The sequence below is a fragment of the Thermomyces lanuginosus genome (genome assembly GCF_041956635.1).
Source record: "Thermomyces lanuginosus strain ATCC 200065 unplaced genomic scaffold VTN49scaffold_27, whole genome shotgun sequence".
In the NCBI taxonomy this organism is placed as follows: domain Eukaryota; kingdom Fungi; phylum Ascomycota; class Eurotiomycetes; order Eurotiales; family Trichocomaceae; genus Thermomyces; species Thermomyces lanuginosus.
The window spans coordinates 1609667-1634080 of NW_027192361.1; the positions used below are offsets into that span (position 1 = coordinate 1609667).

General features: G+C 51.6%; 8 protein-coding genes across 8 annotated transcripts; 5 read left to right on the top strand and 3 right to left on the bottom strand.

Moving 5' to 3' along the window:
• Nucleotides 1–2529: 2529 nt before the first annotated feature.
• VTN49DRAFT_2845 (uncharacterized protein) lies at nucleotides 2530–3799 on the top strand (the record flags this gene model as incomplete). Its single annotated transcript, XM_069410615.1, has 4 exons — nucleotides 2530–2592; nucleotides 2641–2823; nucleotides 2889–3587; nucleotides 3656–3799. 4 exons carry the CDS (start codon nucleotides 2530–2532, stop codon nucleotides 3797–3799), a joined length of 1089 nt encoding a protein of 362 aa, XP_069269403.1.
• Nucleotides 3800–4051: 252 nt separating this feature from the next.
• VTN49DRAFT_2846 (uncharacterized protein) lies at nucleotides 4052–5169 on the bottom strand (the record flags this gene model as incomplete). The annotated part of the gene is made up of 3 exons (XM_069410616.1): nucleotides 4052–4247; nucleotides 4315–4837; nucleotides 4908–5169. 3 exons carry the CDS (start codon nucleotides 5167–5169, stop codon nucleotides 4052–4054), a joined length of 981 nt encoding a protein of 326 aa, XP_069269404.1.
• Nucleotides 5170–5706: 537 nt separating this feature from the next.
• Nucleotides 5707–6313, top strand: VTN49DRAFT_2847 (uncharacterized protein; the record flags this gene model as incomplete). The annotated part of the gene is made up of 4 exons (XM_069410617.1): nucleotides 5707–5724; nucleotides 5786–5917; nucleotides 5973–6040; nucleotides 6118–6313. The coding sequence occupies 4 exons, from the start codon at nucleotides 5707–5709 to the stop codon at nucleotides 6311–6313; spliced, it is 414 nt and encodes a 137-aa protein (XP_069269405.1).
• A 400-nt stretch (nucleotides 6314–6713) lies between these two features.
• Nucleotides 6714–9318, bottom strand: VTN49DRAFT_2848 (uncharacterized protein; the record flags this gene model as incomplete). Its single annotated transcript, XM_069410618.1, has 4 exons — nucleotides 6714–7815; nucleotides 7883–8653; nucleotides 8725–8822; nucleotides 8884–9318. 4 exons carry the CDS (start codon nucleotides 9316–9318, stop codon nucleotides 6714–6716), a joined length of 2406 nt encoding a protein of 801 aa, XP_069269406.1.
• Nucleotides 9319–12269: 2951 nt separating this feature from the next.
• On the bottom strand, nucleotides 12270–12773 carry VTN49DRAFT_2849 (uncharacterized protein; the record flags this gene model as incomplete). The annotated part of the gene is made up of 2 exons (XM_069410619.1): nucleotides 12270–12506; nucleotides 12573–12773. 2 exons carry the CDS (start codon nucleotides 12771–12773, stop codon nucleotides 12270–12272), a joined length of 438 nt encoding a protein of 145 aa, XP_069269407.1.
• Nucleotides 12774–13333: 560 nt separating this feature from the next.
• VTN49DRAFT_2850 (uncharacterized protein) lies at nucleotides 13334–14756 on the top strand (the record flags this gene model as incomplete). Its single annotated transcript, XM_069410621.1, has 2 exons — nucleotides 13334–13470; nucleotides 13601–14756. The coding sequence occupies 2 exons, from the start codon at nucleotides 13334–13336 to the stop codon at nucleotides 14754–14756; spliced, it is 1293 nt and encodes a 430-aa protein (XP_069269408.1).
• A 3130-nt stretch (nucleotides 14757–17886) lies between these two features.
• On the top strand, nucleotides 17887–19167 carry VTN49DRAFT_2851 (uncharacterized protein; the record flags this gene model as incomplete). The annotated part of the gene is made up of 4 exons (XM_069410622.1): nucleotides 17887–18000; nucleotides 18853–18920; nucleotides 18988–19006; nucleotides 19054–19167. 4 exons carry the CDS (start codon nucleotides 17887–17889, stop codon nucleotides 19165–19167), a joined length of 315 nt encoding a protein of 104 aa, XP_069269409.1.
• Nucleotides 19168–19305: 138 nt separating this feature from the next.
• Nucleotides 19306–21646, top strand: VTN49DRAFT_2852 (uncharacterized protein; the record flags this gene model as incomplete). The annotated part of the gene is made up of 3 exons (XM_069410623.1): nucleotides 19306–20865; nucleotides 20943–21381; nucleotides 21447–21646. 3 exons carry the CDS (start codon nucleotides 19306–19308, stop codon nucleotides 21644–21646), a joined length of 2199 nt encoding a protein of 732 aa, XP_069269410.1.
• Between the last annotated feature and the right edge of the window lie 2768 nt (nucleotides 21647–24414).

Sequence of the window (24414 nt, forward strand, 5' to 3'; positions counted from 1 at the left end):
CGGTTAACCCTTTGTACCTTGGGTCTCGTACGGATCTAAGATGAAAGATTTGGGGTGTCGACAGCCCGGTCATATCCAGGACTTCAGAACCAAGCAGTTAACTATGTGATTATTATGCAGCCTGCTTCAACACACAATTCCGTTTCATGTGTCGGGAATGCTCCGCCGCCTCCGCGCGGCGGATCGCTCTCGATGGAAATCCCACGCAGCCGAATTCGGAATGCCTGTTTGAGCGGGGCCTGAGCGCAAATCCTCTGCAGGATCTGCAGGGCGTTTCGGAGTCGTGCCTGTTTTGGGCGGATTCGGACTGCTCGAGTCTTCAGAGGTCGGGAGCCCGAGGGGCTGCTAAGTAGCTTGAGGGGTTCATCATGCGGTGTGGCCAGATGAACATGTATCTGGGGAAATCATGATAGCAGTACAGTTACATAACCTACCTGTGCACCAAGAACGCACCCACGTGGAAAGAACACGACCGTATGAGTACTACTCGGCTGATCCTTACTACCTACGAGTCAACTACCTGATACTACGTGAAGTTCAGAGTAGTACTTATGGCCTCTCACATCGCATTCACCCTGAAGAAACCCGTCTCTTTGACTGAGATATCATGGTCCTTCAGGTACATCATTTGACCTCGGCCTTGACCAAAGGCTAGTGTTTTTGGCAGACATGGAGACCAAGGAGCGGTGTAGAGAGGTACTGCACATATCAAAGAATATTTACTTTGATCGGCAAGTACAACATGATACGGCATTCATCCACAGATTATGCCAATAACGGAATAGCGTAAAGTCTCTATGGTACGGCAGTCATCTCAGGATTAGCGACTATAACGTATTAGTTCCAAACGATGCAGCCAAACAGAGCTAAATTAATAACGGAAATGCATACGACTAAGAAATTTACTTGTACACCAAACTGTAAATAGATATAGAAGCTCAAGACGCATTTCACCTCTCGACGGATCACATCACCTACCGGATAAGCTGACTACCATCCAAGGTGTTTCCAATTGTGATCACTGATCTGCCGCAGCTTTGGCACGAAACGCTTCAGATTGTCAAGAGCGTTCACTACCTGAGCTGATATTACATAGGACATATTTGGACGAATGGCGCGCATCCAACCTTGGACACGCGGTCCTGCGACCGCAGTACTATATACGGAGTGTCGAAAAGGAAAATATCTGGTCGTTGGCCAGGACCGTAGTATCCTCTTTCTCGACTGTTTTTCCTCGACTTCAGTCCCCAATATAAATTAGGCGTCGCCATATCTTGCGACAAGACCATAGTTTGTCCATTTTTCCTCCTGATTCTCTTTCTCTTCTGACTCCCGAACTAGCCGGAACTGTCGTGGGATTTCTTGCTTGACATACAACCAGGGACTTTGTGGCTGCCTCCTAAGTTGTGTAAGTCACCAAGTGTCTACTCCTGCCATTGTGTGCGAGTCCTGCTCTCTGATTCGCAAACCGGGGGGATGAGCTTGGACGTTGGGTGGCTGTTTCACATCGATACCGGCATTGACAGGCCATCGAGGGGAAGCACTAGCTACAGTAATTGCATGGGGATTGAATTCTGCTCTCCAGATGAAAGCTCCAACTGGTCCGCACGAAACACTCTTGGATAGCCATGGAGAGCTTTCGAGTACCTGGAGCTGCCAAAAGTTGGCGCCATAAATTGACGTCTCATACCCAGATAACGATGAATAAATTGTATACTTTCTAGTATATGGTCCGTGAGAGCCAATCTGGGGGTGGAATGCAAGAACTCGTACGAGTTGCTGGGTCCGGACCCGGAAAGAGTCTGGCCTGTTGGAACACCTTGGATCATGACGTCATCACAATCCATCCTTCCTGCAAGCTGCACTACCAAGTGTGCAACAATCGGGAGGTCCTCGCACTCAGAAAGTCATATTCCCTCGAGTTCCCGCGTCAATCGAATTTTTCAGTGCCAGCCAGAAACTATGAACAATGTAACCGACTCTCGGTAGCTAATTTCCCAGGTGACGTCAAGAATGGAGGGGTAGGCCGACGCTGCATCAAACACGAAACCAATCAACTGGGCTTACTGTAGATATTAGCTAACCCTAATAACCTGGCATGACCTGAATCCTGTACATGTGCCGGCTACCGCGCTTCCCAGTTAAAAGGTACATACTAGCTGGAGCTAATATTCTGTCGCACAGATCCCGGATCTGAACTGGGAACTTCTGTTTCCTCCACAATCTGCAGGAGATCCATCACATTTTCCTGTCGAGGACCGGACTGCAGAACTTTACCTTCCAAACAACGACTACAGACTTTTGAATGCAGTACGAGTTCATGGCAAATCTCATGTGACCGTGTGCAGAGTCCAGACCGAATCGGCTTTTCTCAACTTCAGCTATTTAACCGAGTGGATTCGATCATTGCGAGGAATCCCGGGAGTGATCTCCTTCAATATTCCGATTGTCATCTTACTTTCCATCTCCGAAACAAACGAGGGTTAGTAGTTACTACTGAATAGCTATCAGATCACCAACTTCGAGACCATGTCGAATAAACCGATCTTCGTCGCGACCCATCCACGGGCTTGCTCTACTGCATTTGAGAGGGTAATTGATCTGACATGATGCGAGGGGATCGAGCTGACTTGATGACAGGTATTCATGACCCGTCGGGATACCCTGCAGTGCATTCATGAACCCTTTGGTGATGCATTCTACTTTGGCCCCGAACGCCTCAGCGTGAGGTACGAGCATGACGAGAAAGCCCGACGCGAGAGCGGGTTCAGCGAGTCTACGTATCGGACCGTATTCGACCGCATCGCGAGAGAGTCCGCCGAGGTGTTTCATTATCTATTGCTCTTTTTTTAAAGATCGAAGTGATCTAATCCAAGAACGATTTCCAGGGAAAACGCATCTTCATCAAAGATATTATCCATTACTTGGTCCCGCCGGACGGTGCGCCCGCCAGCATCGCACCGTCTCTCATCCAACATACTCTGCCGAAGCGCGGAATTGGCACCAATGGCGACTCTGCCCAGCAGCAGAAAAAGACGCCTTACAACACCCCGGCTGAACCGGGTAATCCTACCGTTGTCCCAACCTCGCTGCTGGCTGGGTTCCACTTCACCTTCCTCATCAGGGACCCGCATTACAGCATTCCCTCGTACTACCGCTGCACCATCCCCCCCTTGGATGCTGTGACGGGGTTTTACGAGTTTTACCCGTCGGAGGCGGGCTACGATGAGTTGCGCCGGGTGTTCGACTATCTGCGTCAGGTAGGTCTTGTCGGCCCAAAGGTTGCTAGCGTCGAGAATGGCGACCATCGTAATGGCGATGCCTCCAGCAACGGCGCGACGACCAACGGAGCCAACGGTGACCACGGTCACGGCGTCGAGATCTGCGTCATCGATGCGGACGATCTCCTCGACCACCCGGAGACCGTGATCAGGGCATTCTGTCGCAGCGTGGGCGTCGAATATGACCCCGCTATGCTGAAGTGGGATACCGAGGAAGACCAGAAGATTGCAAAGGCGGCGTTTGAGAAATGGAAAGGGTTCCATGAAGATGCTATTGAGTCGACCGGGTTGAAACCTCGATGCGAGGTGGGACACATCAATCAAGAACCTTTTTTCTTTTTGTTTCACATTATTTTACTAACTAGGCCAACCAGCGCAAATCCCACAAATCAGAGGAAGAGTTCGACGCCGAATGGACGCAGAGGTTCGGCGAGAAGGGTGCCCGCATCATCCGTGAGACGGTGGATCGTAACATGGCGGATTACCTTTACCTGAAACAGTTTGCTCTCAAGGTATAAAAACAACATTTGCTCTCTCAAAAAGGGGGCAAGATGAAGAACATGAAGGATCAAGGTCATTCATTCATGCTGTACCTGCTACCCGACAAACATATTCCACGAGAGATTAAACTGTGACACAGAACACAATACTCAAGTTGGAATAGCGATGCATCAATCGAAATATCAAGAAATGCACCAAATTAGGCAGCCAACGTTGAGGGAATAGGATCATCAAAAAACAGGATCATCAAAAAACATACATCTATCGTACTATACAGCACTGTATCCTCCCCGTGCCCCGGGCCCTTGCAGAGTGTTTACGACTCGTCGGATCCAGTCCTGGAGTATATACGGAATGTCGCGGATCGTGTCGCCGTGTGGAAGTAGGTCCCAGCCCCGTGCACCGTAGCGGTTGTAGTTGAGCCAGGACCCGAAAATCAGGTACGCAGCAGCGCCCAGGAAGACACTGATCTGTCAGCAGTGCACTCTCTTGACTCAATGACGCTATAAAAATGAGAATTGGGAACACTGACATGATGATTAGCCATGTAAAGAAACCCCAGTGACCGCCAGACTTCTTGGGGTGCTCTCGCACGTAATTCTCGCACGCGTACCGGGTACGCCAGTCCATCCGAAGAACGTAAGATTTATCATCTACGGGCCCGAAACTCTTGAATCGCAAGCTGCGGCGATCGTCGTCATTGGGCTTGTCGTCGCCCTTTCCATCGCCGTCGTTTTCGTTGTCTTCATCCCGCCGGCGTCGTCGCGATTCGTCCGAGATTTCCTCCACCAGGCCCTCCAGACCTGTTCGGTCCGGGTCGCACTGGAATTCAAACACCGCCGACGCGGGCTTTCCGCGGGTCTTTTTTGAGTCCGGCTCGTGAATCTCGCCCCCGGACAGTTTCACGCGCACACCCTCCGTGTCTGGATCCTGCTTCTTGAGGCGCGTGATCTCGGGATCCTTGCTACCTCCGCCGCCGGGCTGCAGGCCCGCGATGGGCAGCTTCCGCACCTGCTCAACCTCTCCGTGGATAATCTTCTCCTCGAAGCCGCACACTGCAAACAGCCAGCCAAACGATTAGTATAATGATCTGGAGGTAAAACCATGGCAAAAGGACAAGCCTACCGTTCATCGATGTCCCGCATCGAAGATCCCCTCGTATCGACTTCTTTCCGAGAATTCCGCAGATATTCAACACCCATGTGGTATTAAGTATGTAGTCGTCAAACTCCTCCACATGCCATATTTCATGAACACCTCCTAGCGGGCTCAGATCAAAGTGAACGCCGTCGACACGAACATTGGCGCAATCGAAGCCGACGGCGGCCGCGAGTGAAGGTAGGACAAGCGATACCAGAGCCAGCGAAGGCTGTGGGTGTAACCGCATGATGAGAGAGGGCGGATCGCGGATTCCTTCTCTCGCTTTGGATCGCGCGGACGGCCGGCCAGACGATGCTAAGGGATAGTATCAAATCGGGACTCGCTGGTCAACGCGTCTCGCAAACGAGATCCTAAGTTTCGAGGGAAATGATGCTGTCCACGTGGATCACAGCCTGCGGTGGACTTACGTAGAAGGCTGGACATAAGATTGGGGAGATGGAGGCCAAGACTGGAGAACCGAGAACGGAGCTAACCAAGCTCTGATAGGCTACGCGGATCATCTAGGTTATCAAGGTACTTTTCCTTATCAGGTTAGTTTCTTGGCGTTAAAAACTAAGTTGGAAGTTACAGGTAATGGCTTCCTATAAAGAGAGTCAGCACTCTATGCGTGGATCACATGATTACACGCTTGACCCTCATCGGAAACATGGTTCGTTCAAATTGGTCGTGATAGTGTGCAAGAATCTCAATATATGGATGCCCATTACTCGTAGTGTAGTCCAACGTTGACCAATCTATGAAGCAAGAGGAATAAGCGCCAAACATGTTCCACCATCGCATGGTACGAAATCCTCGACGACACTGCGAAAAATGCCCAATACTGAAAAGCAAGCCATGTCTAGCTCTCCAAGGAAGAGGAAGCCTCTGCAGGCGACGACACCCATGTAACTCGCGAAGATCAGGAAAAAATCAACCGATTCAGTCGACTGCACCAGCGAGAAGGCCTGCTGGAGGAGCAGCTCAAGATGAAGCAGGTTCGTTTCGTCCATCCTCGTCTACCCCGCCATATTGATGCTGAATGCCATGCAGAAAGATAAAGAAGAGCTAGAGGAAGTTTCGACCGAGTTGGAACTGGCGGATGAGGACGAGTTGGTTCCGTATGTCATCCACATTTCTTGCTTTTTTCCGAATTCTCTACCGCAAGGCTGTGGCGATCAACGTGCTAACTGCAAAGTAGGTACAAGATCGGCGACTCCTTCGTCAGAGTACCCCTCAGCGACGCCCAATCCATGCTCGCAGCTGCCACAGAAAAGATCGAGAACGAGGTTAACCAATTGGAGGAGTCGCTCAGCAATGTCCGGGAGGAATTGTCCCAGCTCAAGGTCGCACTTTACGCGCGCTTCGGGAAGAGTATCAATCTAGACGTTTGAGAGGGTTGTTCCTATTATTGGGCTACCGTCACGGAAGATGCTTAGACTTTGTTTTAATTCTTTTCCTGAATGATTGTCATGATCTCTTCAGTGCACACTGCGCACCATGACGAGCATAACCTATCTCAAAACAAAAATCGATCCTTCAATCGCTAGCCATGAAAAAATGCCAACCATATATAACCATGCTCAATGCGAGAAACTCCAAGCCAACGTCCATTCCCGTGCCAGAATCGACATCATCACGCTCTTGCGCGCGCAAAGCAAAAAGGAAATGCACAAGGTGGAGATTAAATGTACAACACCGTTCAGCTCTCGATACGTGGCAACGTGGCAACGTATATGCAAGATGATCATCACACCAAGTACGTGATTAACCCATTGGAAACAAATAATCGCATCAGATGATACTGGCAATCGTCATGCGTGAATTGGATGAACTCGACCGAGCTGGTGGGTTAGACTGGGAGTTGGTATTGTTCGGTTCTGTAGGTTGCGAGATCGGCGTCGTCGTCGCCTGACGTTCCGATGCGCGACGCTGCTGCTCATTTTCCAAGTACTGGACTGTCTGCTCAATCCATTCCCATCCCTCCCAACGCTCAAGCTCATCTGAGCCATAGTCGGAGGATCTACAGACACCATCCCCGTGTGATGACTTCACCGGTGTCACTGCCTCCAATTGCGAGCCAGTCTCGCTTCCTTGCCAGATCCAGCTGCCAGTCGTCGACCCTTGCATGTCTCCGGACACGTACGCGATGATTTCTTCATCCTGGTCAATCGGTCGAGGATCGTTCCGTTGCAGTCGATCCAAGAGACAGCGAAGGAAAAATGCAATGTACCGACCGCAGGATGTCGTCACCACATGCGCGTTCCCGATAATTCTAAATGCCTTGATACACACCAGAGCGGCTGAGAAATCCTCCCGGAAAATGAGGATGAGTAGACAGCGCCAGATGTGCATGCATAGCATTGTTGTGGCCGAGGACGCCAGCAGCGCTTGCCAATCCTCCTGCGAGTCACTGGGTGACCCAGTTGCAGGAGGATGCAGGCAACGCGAGAGAACGCGAGTGGTGTCGCGCGCGATCGACAAACAGGTATCAAAGGCAGTGGACCTCGCTTCAGGTGGACAAGCGGGTGAGATATTGTGGCGATGGAGGATGAATCGCGCGTTCTGCAAATAAATGATCGGCGGCAAGGAACGCGGATCCAGATACTGATCTGATGAAGGATGATAGTGAATAGGAAACGTTGCCAGACAGGCATTAAAATGACGGTCAAAGATTTCTAGGGTGGCCGCCGTGATCACTGGTGACCGTAGTGTTTTGGCCAACTGCCCGATCGACCGCACAACGTGAATCGTAGCCAGAAGCGGCGTGGTTTGCTGGGCCTCAGGAATTTTCCCCGAGTCAGATATGAACTGCTCGTCGACAGGGCACGGGAGATCAACGTCGCAGTCATGATCGTGAATCGACATGGGCTTTCCCAGTTCAAGGGACAACAATCTGCATCCAATCCATCAGCTCACAAATTGTGCCTCCGCCACCAGGGAATCCACATCAAACTACATACCGATCCCAAGCATAAATCCCCCACCACAGTCGTTTTCGCATTTCTTCTTCGATCGGGGGCCAGGGCCCAGATTCCATGTGTAATCCAATGTCTTGGGCAATGCGCACAGCGGAACTTAGCCACACCCAACTGGCAGACTTGGAATTCATCTCAAATAGACCGATGCTCATTAGCAAAGCAACACGAGCCTGGTCCAGGGTGAAATCGTCACTCCACACATCGATCACGTTGTTAGCGATGGTGAGAAACTTTTGAGCTCCCGACTTTTTATCTGGCTCCAGCGTATGCAAGACACCACACGCAAAGACACTGAAAAGGACCGCAGCCCATTCGCGGCACACGCCCCGGAGAGAACCAGCCTGATATACCCTTTCGTATTCAGCGACGAAGCTGGGCCAGTGTAGAATGGGCAGCACGGCATGGATACAGGAGTAGTATTGCCTCAACAGCCGATCTGCCACCGGCTTGGGTGGAAGGCTAGGAGCGTCCACGGACAACGCTGATGACGAGCTCTTCTGCCGGTAAGGCGGGGGTACTTTCATGATGCCTCGGCCAACGTCCCGAACATGGTATCGAACGCGAGACAAATCCTGGGCAACGGTAAGCCGGGTACGCCGCGGCGGTCGGCCGCCAATGTCGGGGAGCTTCAGGACGGGCTGTCCGCTGGGGTCCAGATCTAGGTCTACGATGCTGTCTCGCAACATCCCAGATCGCAACTGCTGGAGTTGTTGCTTAGTGGAGTTGAGCTGCTTCTCAAGATCCTGCATTTGCCTAGACGCAGCGAAGTTAGCCCAGAATCATTTGCGAAAACCGCGATGGTCACTGGAGTGGCGGTAACGTACTTGATGGACGACATGCGCCGATTGGTCTCCTTTGTGAATTGACAGCGGACTTTCCGGTTGGTGCATTCTGAACAACTGGTTGACTCGGAAGCATCACACTAGGTACCCCGAAGCGTCAGCAATCCCCCCCCCAGTGGCCATCTCGAACGGTCTGCCCACCTTGACTTTGCGCTCTCGGCAGGCATCGCAGCTCGGGTCCTTTCTCCGCTGGCGATAGGCCCTCTTTTGCGGAGGATGGGCGGCGCTACCTGTGAGGGCTGGAATCATCACGGGACCATCGGGAAGGGAGCCGTTTGAGTCGGTGATCGTGGACGAGCGGTCCGCCGGCGAGGCGGAAGCGGAGTCATACGAATGCGCATAAGGTGAGGAACCGGACAATGGCAAACCCGTCGTTGGAGGCGGCGGAGGTTGCAAGAGATGCGCCATGTGCAGGCCGCTGCTGGGCCGACTAGGGGGTGCAGACGAGACGGCCGCGGGAGCGGGCGCCAGAGTCGCGGTCGCGGCCGGCGAGGCGCGCGATGACGGCCCGTAGACCGCGCCGGAGTGGTTGGTAAGGTGGTGATTGTTATTGTTGCGAGAGGGATACGAAGTCATGATTGGAGATAGCATCAAACATCATTCGCAGTCAGCGCGAGAGGGAAAAGGAATTCAAGAGCCAACCGCTGAGCGTCGTGCGCGAGCACAAGGTCAGAAATCAAGCCGATCGAGGCGATGCCAGCAACTAGAAGCGGATGCGGCGAGATGGGGTTTGCCGTCCAAGGGAACTGTGAGCGACAGCCGCACTGGGGTCGAGAGGTGAAAAATTAAGGCATCCGTTGGCAGGGAGTCGTCCAGAATGCGTCGTTGGTATCGGATTGCAATCGAGATCAGTTTGCTCGGTGCTGGCGAGAAAGGAGGAGAGTGATCACTGAACAATTACGCGCGCGACGATACATGTCTGGCATCGGGCCTACGGCAAAATCGATCAAATTCAACGACGGAGGTAATTTAACTAATTCGGCCTAAAACTCAACTCTGGCGGGCGGATTGGAGACGATTTCCCAAGTCCCGTGACAGTGCGATTCCAAGCGTTTGGGAGCGCCCAGCCCGGCTCTGCGAACCGACGCAAGCGCTGTCTCCGGCACATTGGCCCCCCAGCAGAGGGAGATGGAGTCCATGGGTCAGAAGGTTAACCCAAGGCTCCCGAGGCGGTAATTACTCCCCTGGACCCTGGTAATTTACAGTAGCAAATTCCTCCGCACACAAATCAAATCTCGTCAACCCGCCACACTAGGCGTGGCACGGGCCGCCTGGAATGACAAACTAACTGGTGTAATTGATACTAGTAGGTACTTAACCGGAAGCCGCCAAACACGATGGATCGTCGGCCACATGCCACATGCACCTTGACGGACGATCCAAGATTTCAGTGGTGAGGTTAGGGTCGGGCAGTCTAGTGGCAACCGCATTTCTCGCTCGTGAATCAAGGGAATCCTCGCTTGTGACTCCATACTCGGCTCGCTGTGAGGCTGCTCGAGAGCCAACAAGTTACAAACGTCTCCCTTCGATTGTCCGTAAATAGAAGATCATTGATCTCGGGTTTTCTTTCCAGGGTGGCGAACAGAGTGTCCCGTCACAATGGGGCAGCGGAACTGGGGGGTCGCCGTTAAAGTTAGGCTTTGGCGGCTAGCCCGGAGCAGGCCCTAACCTCGGCCATTGGGAGACAGGTCGGCCCTCCTGTCAATGATGAAATGAAAAGCGCTCCATACGGGGCTCAAATCACCGCCTTGGATTGGCTCCGGCAGTCACAGACGGAAGTTTAGAGCTGGCGGTGATGGGACTCGGGGAGAGAGACGAGCTCCAGCAACCTGCAAGTCCACAGACCATCATTTCTCCTTGTGGCTTTACGTTTCGACCTGGTTTTCACCTGACCTGGGACCGAGCCATTCCTTTTTCCCAAAAGCTCCCAGAGGCACGAGGCTCCCTCGGTTTAGGCTTTAGCGTGCCTCTCAGAGGCGCAGAGAGGGTGAGACTTTACCACTTTCGACTTTAGAGCGGTAGACAGCTTGGGCCAGCCAGCCTCGAGTAGCCCTCAATTGTCGTTGCCGACATGCCGATTTGTTCACTTGCAGAGCCAAGAACGCATATCATCACCGGCCACTGCCAGTGGATGATGGACAATGGGGATCAGCTCCCAGCCAACGGAATCTCCCGACTTGTCCGTTAGGCAGGGCCGTGGTCCCATTGACTCCCACAGATTCCATCTCCCGGCTTCTGATTTGCTGACAATTAACTGGTTCACACAGACCTCCCTCTTCGCAAAACGAATCGCTTTTTTCCATTCTTTTCCGGGATCCGGACACCAAAAACCCTAAGACACAGCTCAAGACCCAGTTGATCCTTCCGAAGCAACGCCGAGTATCCGACACTCCGTTCTTTTTACGATGGATCATAAGCGGCATGCTCCCGATTCAAGGGCCCCATGCGACCATCGACTTCCGCTGTTGCGATAAATCCCATATCCATGGGTCTAGAATACGAGTACGAGGACTCGCTATTTACTCGTGCGGTGTACACTGTTCTCCGGACTCCGGAAATAGACTTGGTAGACTTCTAGCATCCGACTCCGGAAGAGCGTATTAAGTATTATTATTTTGTTCAACTTTTGACACAATCAAGGGACTCAAAGCACAATTGTTTCGCTTGGCGCGCTTGGCAGATGGCGGTGAACGTGACGAACCAACGGCGGCCACAAAGTCCGCAGAGCTCAGGGAGCAACTGAATTAAATATTGAAGCCACAACGGAAAAAAGTCTTGTCCCGAGTTCCCGTAGCCTAACTTTGTAACTCCGTACGCTGCGAGTTCGTTACTTCCGATGACTGCTAAAACACATTGGATATGGCTGTTGAGTCGCGAAGACATTCTGTAATTGCGGAAATGTGAAGAATGCTCGGCCGAGAGGCTACGAGAGTACATCGGAATGCACACCGACTATCGAATTGATAGGTACACTAGATTCCAAGTAAAATTCCGCATACCATACGAGCACTAAAGCTTCGCGCGCCCCTGACATTTGAACCGGTCATGCAACGGCGCACACGCCGTACAGTGTACGCTAATTTCGAAGGAGAAAGCGGCTGAGTTTATTTCAAGGTTTGGCCAGCCTTAAGATGTGTATTGAGTTGCTGCGAGGAGTCATCAACTATGGATAAATGAATGCCCAAGCCAGTAAAAATGATTTAGAGGAACCGCCTTTCGACTCTTTTGGCAAGATTCTCTGGTAGCGAAATTGAATAACTTGGCAACCACGCCAAAGGCATGGACACCACTTCATCTTCGATCAGGCGATTTTGAATTTGGTGCATTTGGCGAGGGAGATCGACTCATGCTTCGGATACGAGCAATGTTTAATCGCCGTTCTCCGTCGTCACAGATCCTTTCAGGAACGGTGTACGAAGCACAGCGACAAAATTGTGTCTTGCTGCTCTACAATAGACTGCCCCGCTTTGTACAGATGGGTAGACCCCTTTGTCATCTTCCATAGTGCTATCGTTGAGTGACAATACTCAGCGATTCTCAGCGGTTCGAGTTTGCCACTTGTCCATGATGGTCGTGATAATTTTTGAGAATCCTTCCATTTCTTCTTCGGCTGTCGAACCCAGAGCGGTCGAGTTGAGGTTGCAGCCTACGTAAACAGGCAATCCGGTGCGCCGCGCGAGCACCTTGGACGTCCGGGTGGCATAGTCAATGCTTCCTGGTGATGAAAATAGAGTCGTCGTAATGGCCGAAGCAGGATTCGTCCGCTGGCACCCGGTCAGCATGCCCCGCTACTACCGTTCTTTCTCACTGTTCGAACCATCTAGTCATACATCCGGCATAGAGTAAACGAAGCTTCCCATCGATTTTAGAGGCCCTCCAACCTGCCCTGTGTCGCCCGGCGTCGTTGTCGAGAGAAATACGAGTGTCGACGTGGCCAGGAACGTGAGATGGATATGAAGGGTAGTATGAGGGGTCTTCGGCAACGGAAAGGATAACTCCATTGGCTGCAAAGACGGCGTCACCGGCTCCATGGTGCTGACTGGCGATCTGTGTTCGATAAACTATTTCCCAGTTCTCATAAAATTGCCTGTATAGAGGACGGCGGGATGAGAAGACGTTCCCATGACGAGATAATCCAGCTGCAATCCAACCGAAAGAGGCTAAAAATTAATAATAGCATACAATATATTGCATTCCATTGGCCAAGCGATTAAATTCTATTCAAATTGGTAAGCGGTGAGTAAAATTGATACTAAGAATTTCGTCCAGACGTCGGCCAGATTAAGCCCAAAAGTGCTTGCACCGCAGGACCAACTCCAGGAGTTAAAATCGGCTCGTCCCCGAAGGAACATAAATGGTCTCAAATCAGATTCAGGCAACTAGCAAATAGGTCAGTATTATACTTCAGACAAGTTGCACAATCCCTAGGAGCTGTTAGAATCACCATATCATTGGCGGACTCCATTGAAGAGTGGCTAATCAGACTGTTGCTCTTCCAGTTCCACTCCGATACCCAGTCCTGACCCTGGTGAAAGGACTCACGTTTTTGTGGCCGTATAATTATTAGCGATTACTGCATTGTCGCGTCAGAATGACAGACCCAGACACTCCGGATACTTCGAGCTTAGAAATACCAGCGCCTGATGTTCGTAGTTGGGACGGTGACTTTGATCCCATTGCTGATGCAGAGGAGCGACGGGTTCTGTTTGCAACACTGGATTCTTTCCGGTACAGTAGGCTGCTATTGCGGATTGTGTTTCTCGTTTGCTTGTCGAGTGTTGAGCACATGTTCTGGCCATGCGTCAGATTTGCGCTGTAAAGCCGGATTGTCTATGGTGCTTCACTAACACTACAACAGTCAATATCGGCAGGCTGCTCATTTGAACATCACACACCGTCGCCGGCAGGCATTCTACGCGCTTCCTTCTGAACACTGGCAGATGCTCGCCGAGCCACCATTCTCCATCTTGGACACTCTGAATAAAGTCGATGATGCAATTGACGCCAACGCAGACATTGCCGACGCCATTCTCGATACCGGACTCCGCTCCTTTGGTCTTCCTGCAGAGCCAGACCCAAATGATCCGCTCCAAAACTGGCATGGAACCGCTACGAGCACCGACGTGGGGAAGGCTCACTCGACCATTCGGCAGTTTTACAGAGACTGGAGTGAAGAGGGTCGACGCGAGCGAGAAATTTGCTACGATCCGGTGATAGCTGCTCTCAACGAAACGTTCCGGAATCGAGACAAGCACAATGTCCGTGTGTTGGTTCCAGGCGCAGGCTTAGGTAGATTGGTATTCGAGATCTGTGCGGCCGGCTACGACGTTGAGGGAAACGAAATCTCGTACCACCAGTTGCTGGCGAGTAGCTGGATCCTGAATCATTCTCGGGGTCTGAAACAGCACGCCTTGTACCCTTTTGCCCTCCATTTCTCTAACGTGCTGTCACGCAAGCAGCAACTGCAAAAAGTGCTTATACCTGATGTCCATCCAGGAGCGGCCATGATTGCCGCACAGAGGGAGGATGGGTCATCCTCTTTTGGTTCAATGAGCATGTCAGCGGCTGATTTCATCACTCTTTACAGCCGAGAATCTCAGTCGGAGGCGTTCGATGCCGTTGCCACAGTATTCTTCATTGACACGGCCCCAAACTTGATCCGTTACATTGAGGCCATCCGAAACTGTCTAAAGTCAGGGGGAATCTGGATCAACATGGGCCCGCTCTTGTGGCACTTTGACAATGATGATCGACGTCCTGAATTCAAGGATTACTCGAGCGATTCTAGAGATAATCATGTTACAACAGAGAGCCTGCAACAGGACGGGATCGGAGAACCGGGTAAAGTGGAGTTGTCAGAGGAGGAGGTCATGCTCCTCGTGGAACGGATGGGTTTCCATATTGTGCGCAAGCAGGATCCCGCCGAGCGGCCATTCTGTGGTTACATTCAGGATCCAGAGAATATGCTGCAGAGTCTGTATCGGCCATCATTTTGGATAGCGCGCAAAAGATGACAGTTGAGGCTACTCTCCAGAATGTTCCTCACAAGAGGTATTAATTAGCAAGGGTAGGACTATTCTCACAGGGCACTATTCCCAATTTGGAACTCTATTCCTAATATGGAATAGTGAATGCCAAGAGCCATTCTGGTAATCTTCACAGGGCAGCTTGCCTTCCAATGAGGAAGGCTCGACGTGCTTAGTCATGATTGGTGAATCTAACCATAACGGGCATAACCTTAGGGTTCAGCAATGTACGGAGTGCGAGGGACAAGGTGAAAGAGAGCGGACTATGGAGTCATAACTGGGCGATCTGATGGTTTATATCAATGGAAACACCCAGAGGCTGTCCTCCGACAAATAGTTCAAATTTCCTGGAACCCCTGAGCTGAACCTGTCTGTCCATTGCCGTTTCTCGTCGCTGTTGTCAAGCAAGCTCGCTTTATATATCGACCACCGCTCTTATACGCTCAATATTGAAAATGGGGTATACCTACGACGATCCCATCGACTGGATCAGTGGTGAGGATTATGATTGGGTGCCCAGTGACGCGACGATGACAAGCCCTGTCCGCCTCCTCCTGAGGAGGAATTTGATAGCCCTTCCACGGCTATGTACTTCATTACACGCCACGCACTAGCCAACGGCCATGCCGTTGTCATTAAGCGGACCAACGTCGACAAAAAAAGAAACGGAGGCAATCTACATGGAATGTGGCCAGGGAAAACGCAGAGAACCATCTCGGGCGAAGGAAAGGCTGAAGCCATCCATGCGCCGTGATTGTCCATTCGACCTGCAGATCAGCAGATATAAAAAGTCAAGGAAACGCCTGGCGCATCAAGGTGCGAAACCCGAATCATAAACATGGCCATTTGCCGGCGGCGGCGCATCCTGAATATCGACGCGCCGAAGTTATTGAAAAACGTGACCAAATCGAGTCATTGATAAAGGGGACACCAACACGAGAGATTATCTCGATGCTGCAGCGTGAAGATCCTAACAGTATGGTTCGACCGCGCTACATCAGTAACATGCGCCGTTTCATGAAAGCAGCTTTTCTTCGCGGGCGCACACCTCTTCAAGCAATATTTCCCGATACAAATCAAATGATATGTCTTTGACACATCCAGAAAAACATTCTTGCCAAGGTCAAGCTGTATCTGGCGATGGAGGCAATGCAACTTCAAGAGCAAGAACGCCGAGAGTAACAAGATTCTGAGGAATTAAAGGCCACGACCAAGGAGGCGCAGACGCAGCTTTATTCCGATTTCTTGAAGGTCGTATATGCGATGACAGTGGAGGACAAGTTTTCTGAATGGCTCCAATTTCAAATGAAATACGAGAGGTTCCCCGACGTCCTCAGGTACATTGAGAAACAGTGGCTCGAAGAATCAATCGCGAGACGATTTTTACGCTGTTACACGCGAAACTACCTGCATTTACTCCCAGCTCTTGCTCGAGGACGCCCAAAAGAAGGCACCGCAGCAAGGCCGACACCTGCTTCTGCGGCGAAAGCGACAACAACCACATGCCGTGAGGCGTCCGAATTCGAACTCGAAGAGCGTCGCGTTGACATTATGATCGACCAGTCAACAGCTGGGGTCCAACGCCGCCAGAGGGGCAAAACGCAAGGTGCAAGTCGCAGGGGTACCGAGTTCCTACCTTGGTACCTTTCAATCCTGAAAGGTCGTGTCGTGGGAGGCTTATTGTCTGGAACAGTTGGTACTTTGTGTGTGATCTAGCGCCGAATGTAAGCGTTGCTTTAGCTCATGTTGCGTGTGATGTGATGATTATCAGTGTGAATTCGAGGCTTATGTGAGAGATACGATTTGATTTCATCCCAACATTCTGGAGAGTGCTTGCTATTTCATCTCGAGATGCTCATCGCCTTTGTCAGGCAGCGCTAGCAGCGATGACGCCAAGTGAACCCTACGTGTCTAATCCTGAAAGGGAATAGCTGCCCTGTGAGAATTACATTCTGCCCTGTGAGGATAGTTCTACCCGTATTGTAAGCAACTCTTGCGTACGGGCCCTCAGAGGACAGACGAACGGCCACGCCTCAAGACCCATAGCCGCCAGCTCGCCAAGCCGTTTCTTTACTCGTAAGGCTGAAATATGAAGATTGAGATGTTTCTTCGAGGCAGTCAATCCCGATCGTAGAAACTAACAGTATCATCAAGATTACAAATCAACTTCAGCTCTTTACAGATCCATGTACCAGACCGTCCAGACAGGAGCTGTGTGTCAAGGGACGGCCGGCCATCGCGAGCGCATGGGCCGTTGGGAGTCGTGTGACTTGTGTGGGCAGGAACTGAGGAAGCATCGAGCGTGGTGTCTCCGCGGAAAATGACCTGTCAAGATACATACAATTATGTTTGGTTTTTTTTTTTTTTTTTTTTTTTTTTTTAACACGTTTGAACCATGTGATTGATCTTCTGGATGTGTTTCAGGAGATGTTAGAAAAAAAAAAATTCTGTCTGATTACCACAGGTGAACGAGAGTAGGCGTAAATCTGGCATGGTGTTGCGTTTCGAGTCATGTACAAAGCAAGGGCCAGCAGCCAGCAAGCTTTAAGCTTGGTCCCTGAATCAATTCTCCTGTCGATCATACCACCATGACTCAGAGCCTGCTCATCTTCATGGACGAGGAGCCTGGTGGAATTAACCCAATGCGAGTTGTTATGCAAACGAGCACGTTCCTGCCCGGAGTCCTTGTGCGCAAGCAGTGTTTCGTTTATGCAGTTAATGAACTGATTTCCAAGTCACGTACGAGAACAACGAGAACACATCCCGACTTCCCAGCTGCTCGTATTCTGATGAAGAACCGGACACACTTGCTTGGATCGAAACCCGCCGAATGCACTTTTCATGTTACGGGTGTGTGACACCCTTGAATGCTCCGTATTTTTCCCTGGACTTTGCGCTCGTTCACCATTAAGCAGTCAAGTAGTGCGTTGTGTGGGTTCGTTTTCATGCGTTGAGTAACTGAGAATGAATTGGCTCATGCCAGGCATTGACAAGCGGCCTGAGCTTCCACCAACCCAACCAGCCAACCCAGCCTTACGCCCTCATCTATCCAGTCGCCTTTCAGGCTGAAGTGGATACGCGGATGACTAACTTCAAATCAGTCACGTGATATAGCTTAATGGGTTCCTTGGGCTCCGATCTTGCTTTTCGTGGAGTCGTGGCCCTGTGCCTGTGGCAGCCGTGGGGCGGCAGTGACACGCCGCACGAGCCTCCCCGGATCCAATTGAGGATAGTTCGTTGGGCTGCGGCTCTCATTTCTCGAATTCAAGCGCAAAGTTCCTCTTGAGGGTCCTTTCATCTCACCGCGTAGAAAACAACGGCCGCACCAAATGCCGCGGAGCAAAATGGGACCAAGCTGCAAAGAAGCGATTCGTACTGCACCTAACACTGTAACTCTCATATAGGCGTAGATTAAATGGTCGTAACTAAGTTTCCTCGGAGTACTAATTTGCCGTTTGGGGCATCGAACTGTGCGTGGACGAGCAGTGGGTACTGGCCTGGAATTGTTCTCATTCTCGATCGTCAGTCTCAACGAAGCCATTGCGGATGAACGCTGAAAGAAGCAGCCGCCAACTCGGAAATATTCCAGGCAAAATCATCCAGGAAGACTGCCGGTTGGCGAGTCTGGCGCGCAAGCTTTGGGAGACCCAAGGTCCGAACCGAAGCCCAACCGTTTCAAAGTGCGATGAGCCACAGGGCCAACAAAGAACCAGCTGAACTGCCGCCTTTCTGCAGACAGCAATCCAGACTTACTGTGGCATCATTCGCCAGACTCAGCTGCAATCACGTGTGGGAGTTAAAGAACCGGTCTGTGGGCTGGGCAATAATGAGGGAGCGAGCTGCCAACGGTGCCTCAGGCTCGCCAGCGACGCCGATTCGCTGGTGCTGGCGTTAGTGTGAGGGTTAGCCCGTTCAGCCGCTAGCTGCGCCCAACACGAATGCCCCTCCAAGGGAAAAATGTCCCAAGCCTGTGCCCTCCTGGTTGCACGTCCTGGAATCGGGAACCGCCGTGCGGAGCCATGAAATATTCGATCGCGCTGTGTACCTTTTCCTATCGTTGCTGATTCCATCCCTTTCCCTGCAGTGCGATCACGGCTTCTGGTGCGCGCAATTTGCAGCCCTGTCGGCCCTGGCCTGTGTCTCCCGACGCGAGTCGGTGACCTCCATTTTTCTCCGCAAATAAGGTGGTCAACTGTTGCTGACAATTAATTAATCTTAGACCCCCTGCTGCCGAATCAGTCCCTTCCTTAGGGCAGAACAACAAATTGTCTCCTCTTGAGTTTAGATACGATCCCCATCTTCTGCGCCTCCGTTTTCTCGCTGCATTCCCATTATCCGTTCTCAGCTCTACTCGCTCGGTGCCTTGCTCGCCTCGTCTCTACTTTCCTCGCGCGACTAAAGGAGCGCCCGCGTCTCTTTGGCCCGTTTTCCTCCCACCCCTCTTTTTCTTTCTCTCCCCTCCCACTCGCTGTCCTTTTTTCCCCTTTCCCCCTTTCCTTCTCCTTCTTGGCTCCGTGTGTGAGCGCATTCAGTCCCCATGACTTCCCGGCTGAAATCGACGTTGGGGTTCACAAAGCGCAAGAACAGCAGTAACTCGATCGCCACCACTTCACAAGCGTCCTCCGCAACACCTGCCTCAAGCAACACATATCAACCTCCGCCGTCGAGTACCTCCTCAAGTCCGCCGCCTCCATCCACCTCCTCGACAACGAGCTTACCCATGAACGGCCAAAATTCCACCCCTCGTCCTCCGAGTTATTCTCCATACCATCCCTCTGGCGCAGGACGGCCGACAAGTCCGATGCCGCCTCCGGGCACCCAGCCACTGACCCACCCTGCCCCGCTGAATCCCGCTCTACAGCCGTATGGTCAACAGCAACTGCCGCCGCCAGGGCCAGTACCGACAACTGCGCCGCCGGGATATGGCTACCAGCATCCACCGGTGGCACCGCCAATCCCGGCACCTCTGCCTCCGCCTGCGGTGCAGGGGGGCCCGCGCAAGCCAGCCGAAGTAGAACAGAACCGAAACAAGCCGCAGTTGATCGTAGGTATCGACTTCGGAACGACATTTTCGGGTGTCGCCTTTGCTTTTATCGCCAATGGTGAAGTGCGAGAGGATATCATCACCGAGTGGCCTGGCGCCGGTACCTTTGCCAAGCAAAAGATCCCCACGGTGTTGTACTATGACCAGTATCAAAAGGTGGTTGGCTGGGGTCCGGACATCGCCGATGCACTCTCTCCCACGGGCTATCCCAAACCCGGCGTTCAGAAGGTGGAGTGGTTCAAGCTGCAGTTGATGATGTCTGGCAATACCTATATAGACCCCATCAACCTGCCTCCACTGCCGCCGGGCAAATCCGAGATCGATGTGGCTGCCGACTACCTGTTCAAGCTGCGGCAAGCGATGCGTAGCCAATTGCAGAAAACACTCGGCGAGGTGTTCAATCGAGAAGAGCGGAATATCAAATACTTCTTGACAGTGCCCGCCATCTGGAACGAGGCTGCCAAAGCTGCCACGCGCGCGGCCGCTATTCAGGCCGGCTTCCTGCGGGATGAGAACGATAATCGACTCACCCTAATTACCGAGCCGGAGGCGGCAGCCATGTTCTGCGCCAAGACTGGATTGCTTAATCTCAAACTGGGAGACGCCATCTTGATTGTGGACTGCGGTGGTGGAACGGTGGATTTGATCGCGTATGAGGTCGAGGAGGAGAATCCGTTCACTGTGTCCGAATGCACGGCAGGGTCGGGTGATTCGTGCGGTTCGACGGCGCTCAACCGGAACTTCAGCAACATTCTGCGGGCAAAGATCCGCAAGATGAAGTTGCCTGATGGGTCGCGCACAGTAGGCAAAGTCTACGCCAAGTGCATCATGGACTTTGAGAATCGAATCAAGGCCGACTTCCGCAATAACGGACAGAAGTGGGCTGTTGACGTGGGTATTGAGGCCGATTACCCGGAAGCAGACATTGAAGAGGGTTATATGACCTTCACAAACGAAGAGATCCTACAATGCTTTGAGCCGGTCGTCAACCGGATTTTGGAGCTAGTCCGCAACCAGATCATTGCCATTCAAGCGCAAAACAGGACACTACAGGTGAGCATATATGACATGTGGTGGGAAAATCTGCATTGAAAGAGCCAATAGTAAGCTAACTGTTTCCATTTTTGCAGAACGTGCTTGTTGTTGGTGGATTCGGTGCCTCTGAATACCTGTTCCAGCAGATCAAGTTGCACGTACCGCCGCAGTTCCAGAATAAAGTCGTGCGGCCTATGGATTCCGTGGCAGCAATTGTCAAAGGTGCTGTAACAGCCGGCATCACGGAACGTCTCATCACACATCGTGTTGCCCGTCGTCACTACCTGATGGCAACTCTGCAGCCGTTCAAGGAGGGCTATCACCCTGAGCAGTACCGAGTCCCGAGTCTTGACGGCAAGGATCGATGCAAGTACACTCGTCAAATTTTTGTGCAAAAGGGCGAACGTGTCAAGATTGGCGAGCCGGTCAAGGTCAGCTTCTTCCGGCAAGTGGCGCCGGGAGCGTCCTTGATGTACGAGGACGTTCTCTACGCGTGCGATGAAGATGTGTGCCCTGAATACGTGAAAGACCCACGTAAGCCACCTTAGTGACTCCGAAGATGAAGTTCCGCGCAGGAAGGATGCTGACACAGTTCACAGGCATCAAAGAAGTGGTCACTTTGACGTCAGACCTCTCCAGCAAGAACCTGGAGAAGGATTTCGAGCGCATGGATACGCCCAATGGTACTTTCTATCGAGTGTACTTTGACATTTACCTTACCCTGGACGGGTCCGAGTTCAATGCCGAACTGGTCTGCCAGGGCGAGGTGATGGGTCGGTGCACTGCACGATTCAAATGATTCTTCTTCATCTTCGGGTTTCTTCCACTTTGGTAGAGTTGGCTTTGTCATGATGTATGCATTATTCAAGCTGAACTTTGATGCTGCTTGTTTAAATGCGGTGACCTTTCATTACATTGTTGTCGACTTTGGAGTTTGAATTCTGGCTTTGCATCTTGGTTGACTATCTTGCATACGATCCCTGTGAATACCACTGCCGTGTATCTACATATCCAGAATCATCTTGGTTTCTCGGTAGTAGGCATCGGGTTCGCGTTCTGTCTGAATAAAATGCAGCGTACTAGTGAACATAATCTCTCTAACAATGATACTTGTCTTCCCGCATTGGGCGATAATGGCACCACCGTCTATCAAACCTGAATTATGATTCTCTAGTTATCTGCCCTGCCTAAGTGGCCCCTGTCTGCTGAGGTAACTTCGCATGAGTTCTCCCCCTCTCTTCTTCAGCAACGATGATGTTGTTGGCCGAGTTCCAACCCCGACGTCTGCCAATCTAGGTAGTTGGATTCCCCCAGACCCGCCTCTAGCGACATCCCGCGCGTGATGACACAATACGGGACGGCCCTTTTTCCACCGATGCTCGGGACGATTTACCAGGAGTTGGGGAACAGATTCGTTGTTAATCCATGCATCGGTTCCGACAAAGCCGGAAATCAGAGAGTGGTGATTCGAACACTTTGGATGGATTCTGAAAGTCATTTGATGAAATGCACCAGTGATCGAAGCGCGATTACCTAAGATCTGCAACTGGTCAGATGATGTTCCACTGCATAAAAAGACAAGGGGAGCGGGTTTATTATTATTATTATTACTTATACGGAGTAGTTACTTTTTTAAACCGGGGTTTGCCTCCTCCTCCTCTCGTACCTCCAACATCTTTGACTGACGTGGGCCCTGCTCAAGCGAGGGTCAAAACACTGCAGTGCAACGGACTCCGCACCAATTGACCATGTTCCATTCATATGCCATCGATAGGCTCTGATCTCCTCTGGATCGCACTCAGAGAGATGGGGATTGGGAAACCCGTTCGGTCTCATCGCGAGGAGAAAAATGTGATCGCGGATCTAGATTGGTGAAGATCTCGAATGGGGAGTTTTTCCCTTTTGAAAACTTGACAGCTCGGACACGTGGGTGGTCTGCATGAACTGTGCCCGCGTTTTTTTGTTCGGTTGTTGGCCGACGGTGTATGAGGAGGTCATGGAGCTGGCATGGGTTGGTGGGAGCTTGCCAGAATGTTCGAGTACGATGGAGGTCCTCCGTCAAAGCTCGAGTTGACTGTGTCTGGGGGATTTGTGGATCAATTGGACGTAGCTTCCAATGGACCTCTACATGGTTCGCTGTCCAAGGTTCGGTGTACTGTGACTTGTGCATGCATGCAGGGAATGTTTTGGTCGGTTGTAGGCATGTAGCAAGTATTGGGGAAGCCACTAATTGGTCGTATCGAACCACTAGGCCCAGGGTGTCAAGGTACCAGTACGAGGAGTCACCCTCCAACATACTACCTAAGAAGCAGCTGAAAGGATGATCGTCGTTCGGCAGTGAAGAAGAGGTGCACTTTTACGGAGTACTGCCCGAGAGCATTGAGTTCCGCAAGATCAGATCGGGAATCATGTCACGCCGACCATTTCTCATTCAGGCAGGCTAGTTGAATTTCTCTTCAGAGCTCATAATTCCGAAACTCAAAAAGTCCATTTTGCTTGTCTCTCGCGTTCTCGACTCTGACGTATGTATGCAGACCGCATAATGCTCCGTCAGGCCCACGGTTCAACTTGCCTGATGCACCGCCGCCTCTTGGAGAAGCTTCGCCAGAGGAGTAAAATGAGGAGGGGCAAGACACGAGATGGGATCTGGTTGGTCCCTAGGTTCCCAGCATTCTGCTTCAATCCGTCGTTCTGCAGTTAGGGGACCCTCGTTCACAACTTTTGGTCGTCTGTTGTGTGAAGATGACGTACACGGCCAAATGGAGAGGCACGAGTCCAGAAGCAGCTGTGAGGCTCCCCCAACTCCAGCGCATGCATCTGATCCTCCTATCAAGTCACTTGACCGATCAATTGAGGGGTCATTGATTACGGAAACTGGCAGCTCAATATACTCTATTCGGTTTAGTATCAGCGATGCTGAGTAAGCACTAAGGGCCACGACTCCTCGGTCGAAGCTCCGTCCATCGAATGACTCGACACACACTTGGCGAGGTCAGTTGTGGCTGTGCTTTTAGTAGTGCAATGATTGGCAGCCCAATGGGCCAATCCCATGCTCCCCGCGGGATGCTGGAGCAATCAAGCCGGAAGAGCCCGAGAGCTCGGATTGGCTCGTTTGGCAAGATATGAAGTCATCGAGCACACAAATCCCACTGACGATGGGTTCTGCACTGGATTCAGTGGGTTTGCTGACCCTATTTCGTCCCGGAGACGGGGCCAGCGCCAACCGCGCTTCACGCGCAGAACCGTGCACGGGGCAGCGGAGCAAAAGAAAAATCCCAAGCCGCCATAATTCAAAGAGAAAAAAAAGAGCTGGACACAGATTCAGCTCCATGTGATATGGCATCGAGCCAAGTGACTCTCCCTTCCTCAAGTGCGAAATTCGGAAAGGAAAAACGAGCCAATTGCGGGCCAGTTTATGCTGATGGGTGATTGGGCTGGCAATGGATTAAACACTGAGATTTTCGCCGCCATTGTTCGGTGTTGTGGAAAACAAAACCTATCCCAGAACTAAGGTGGCTCGGGAAACAACACCCTAGTAAAAAAAAAAAAAAATAATAAAAAAAAAAA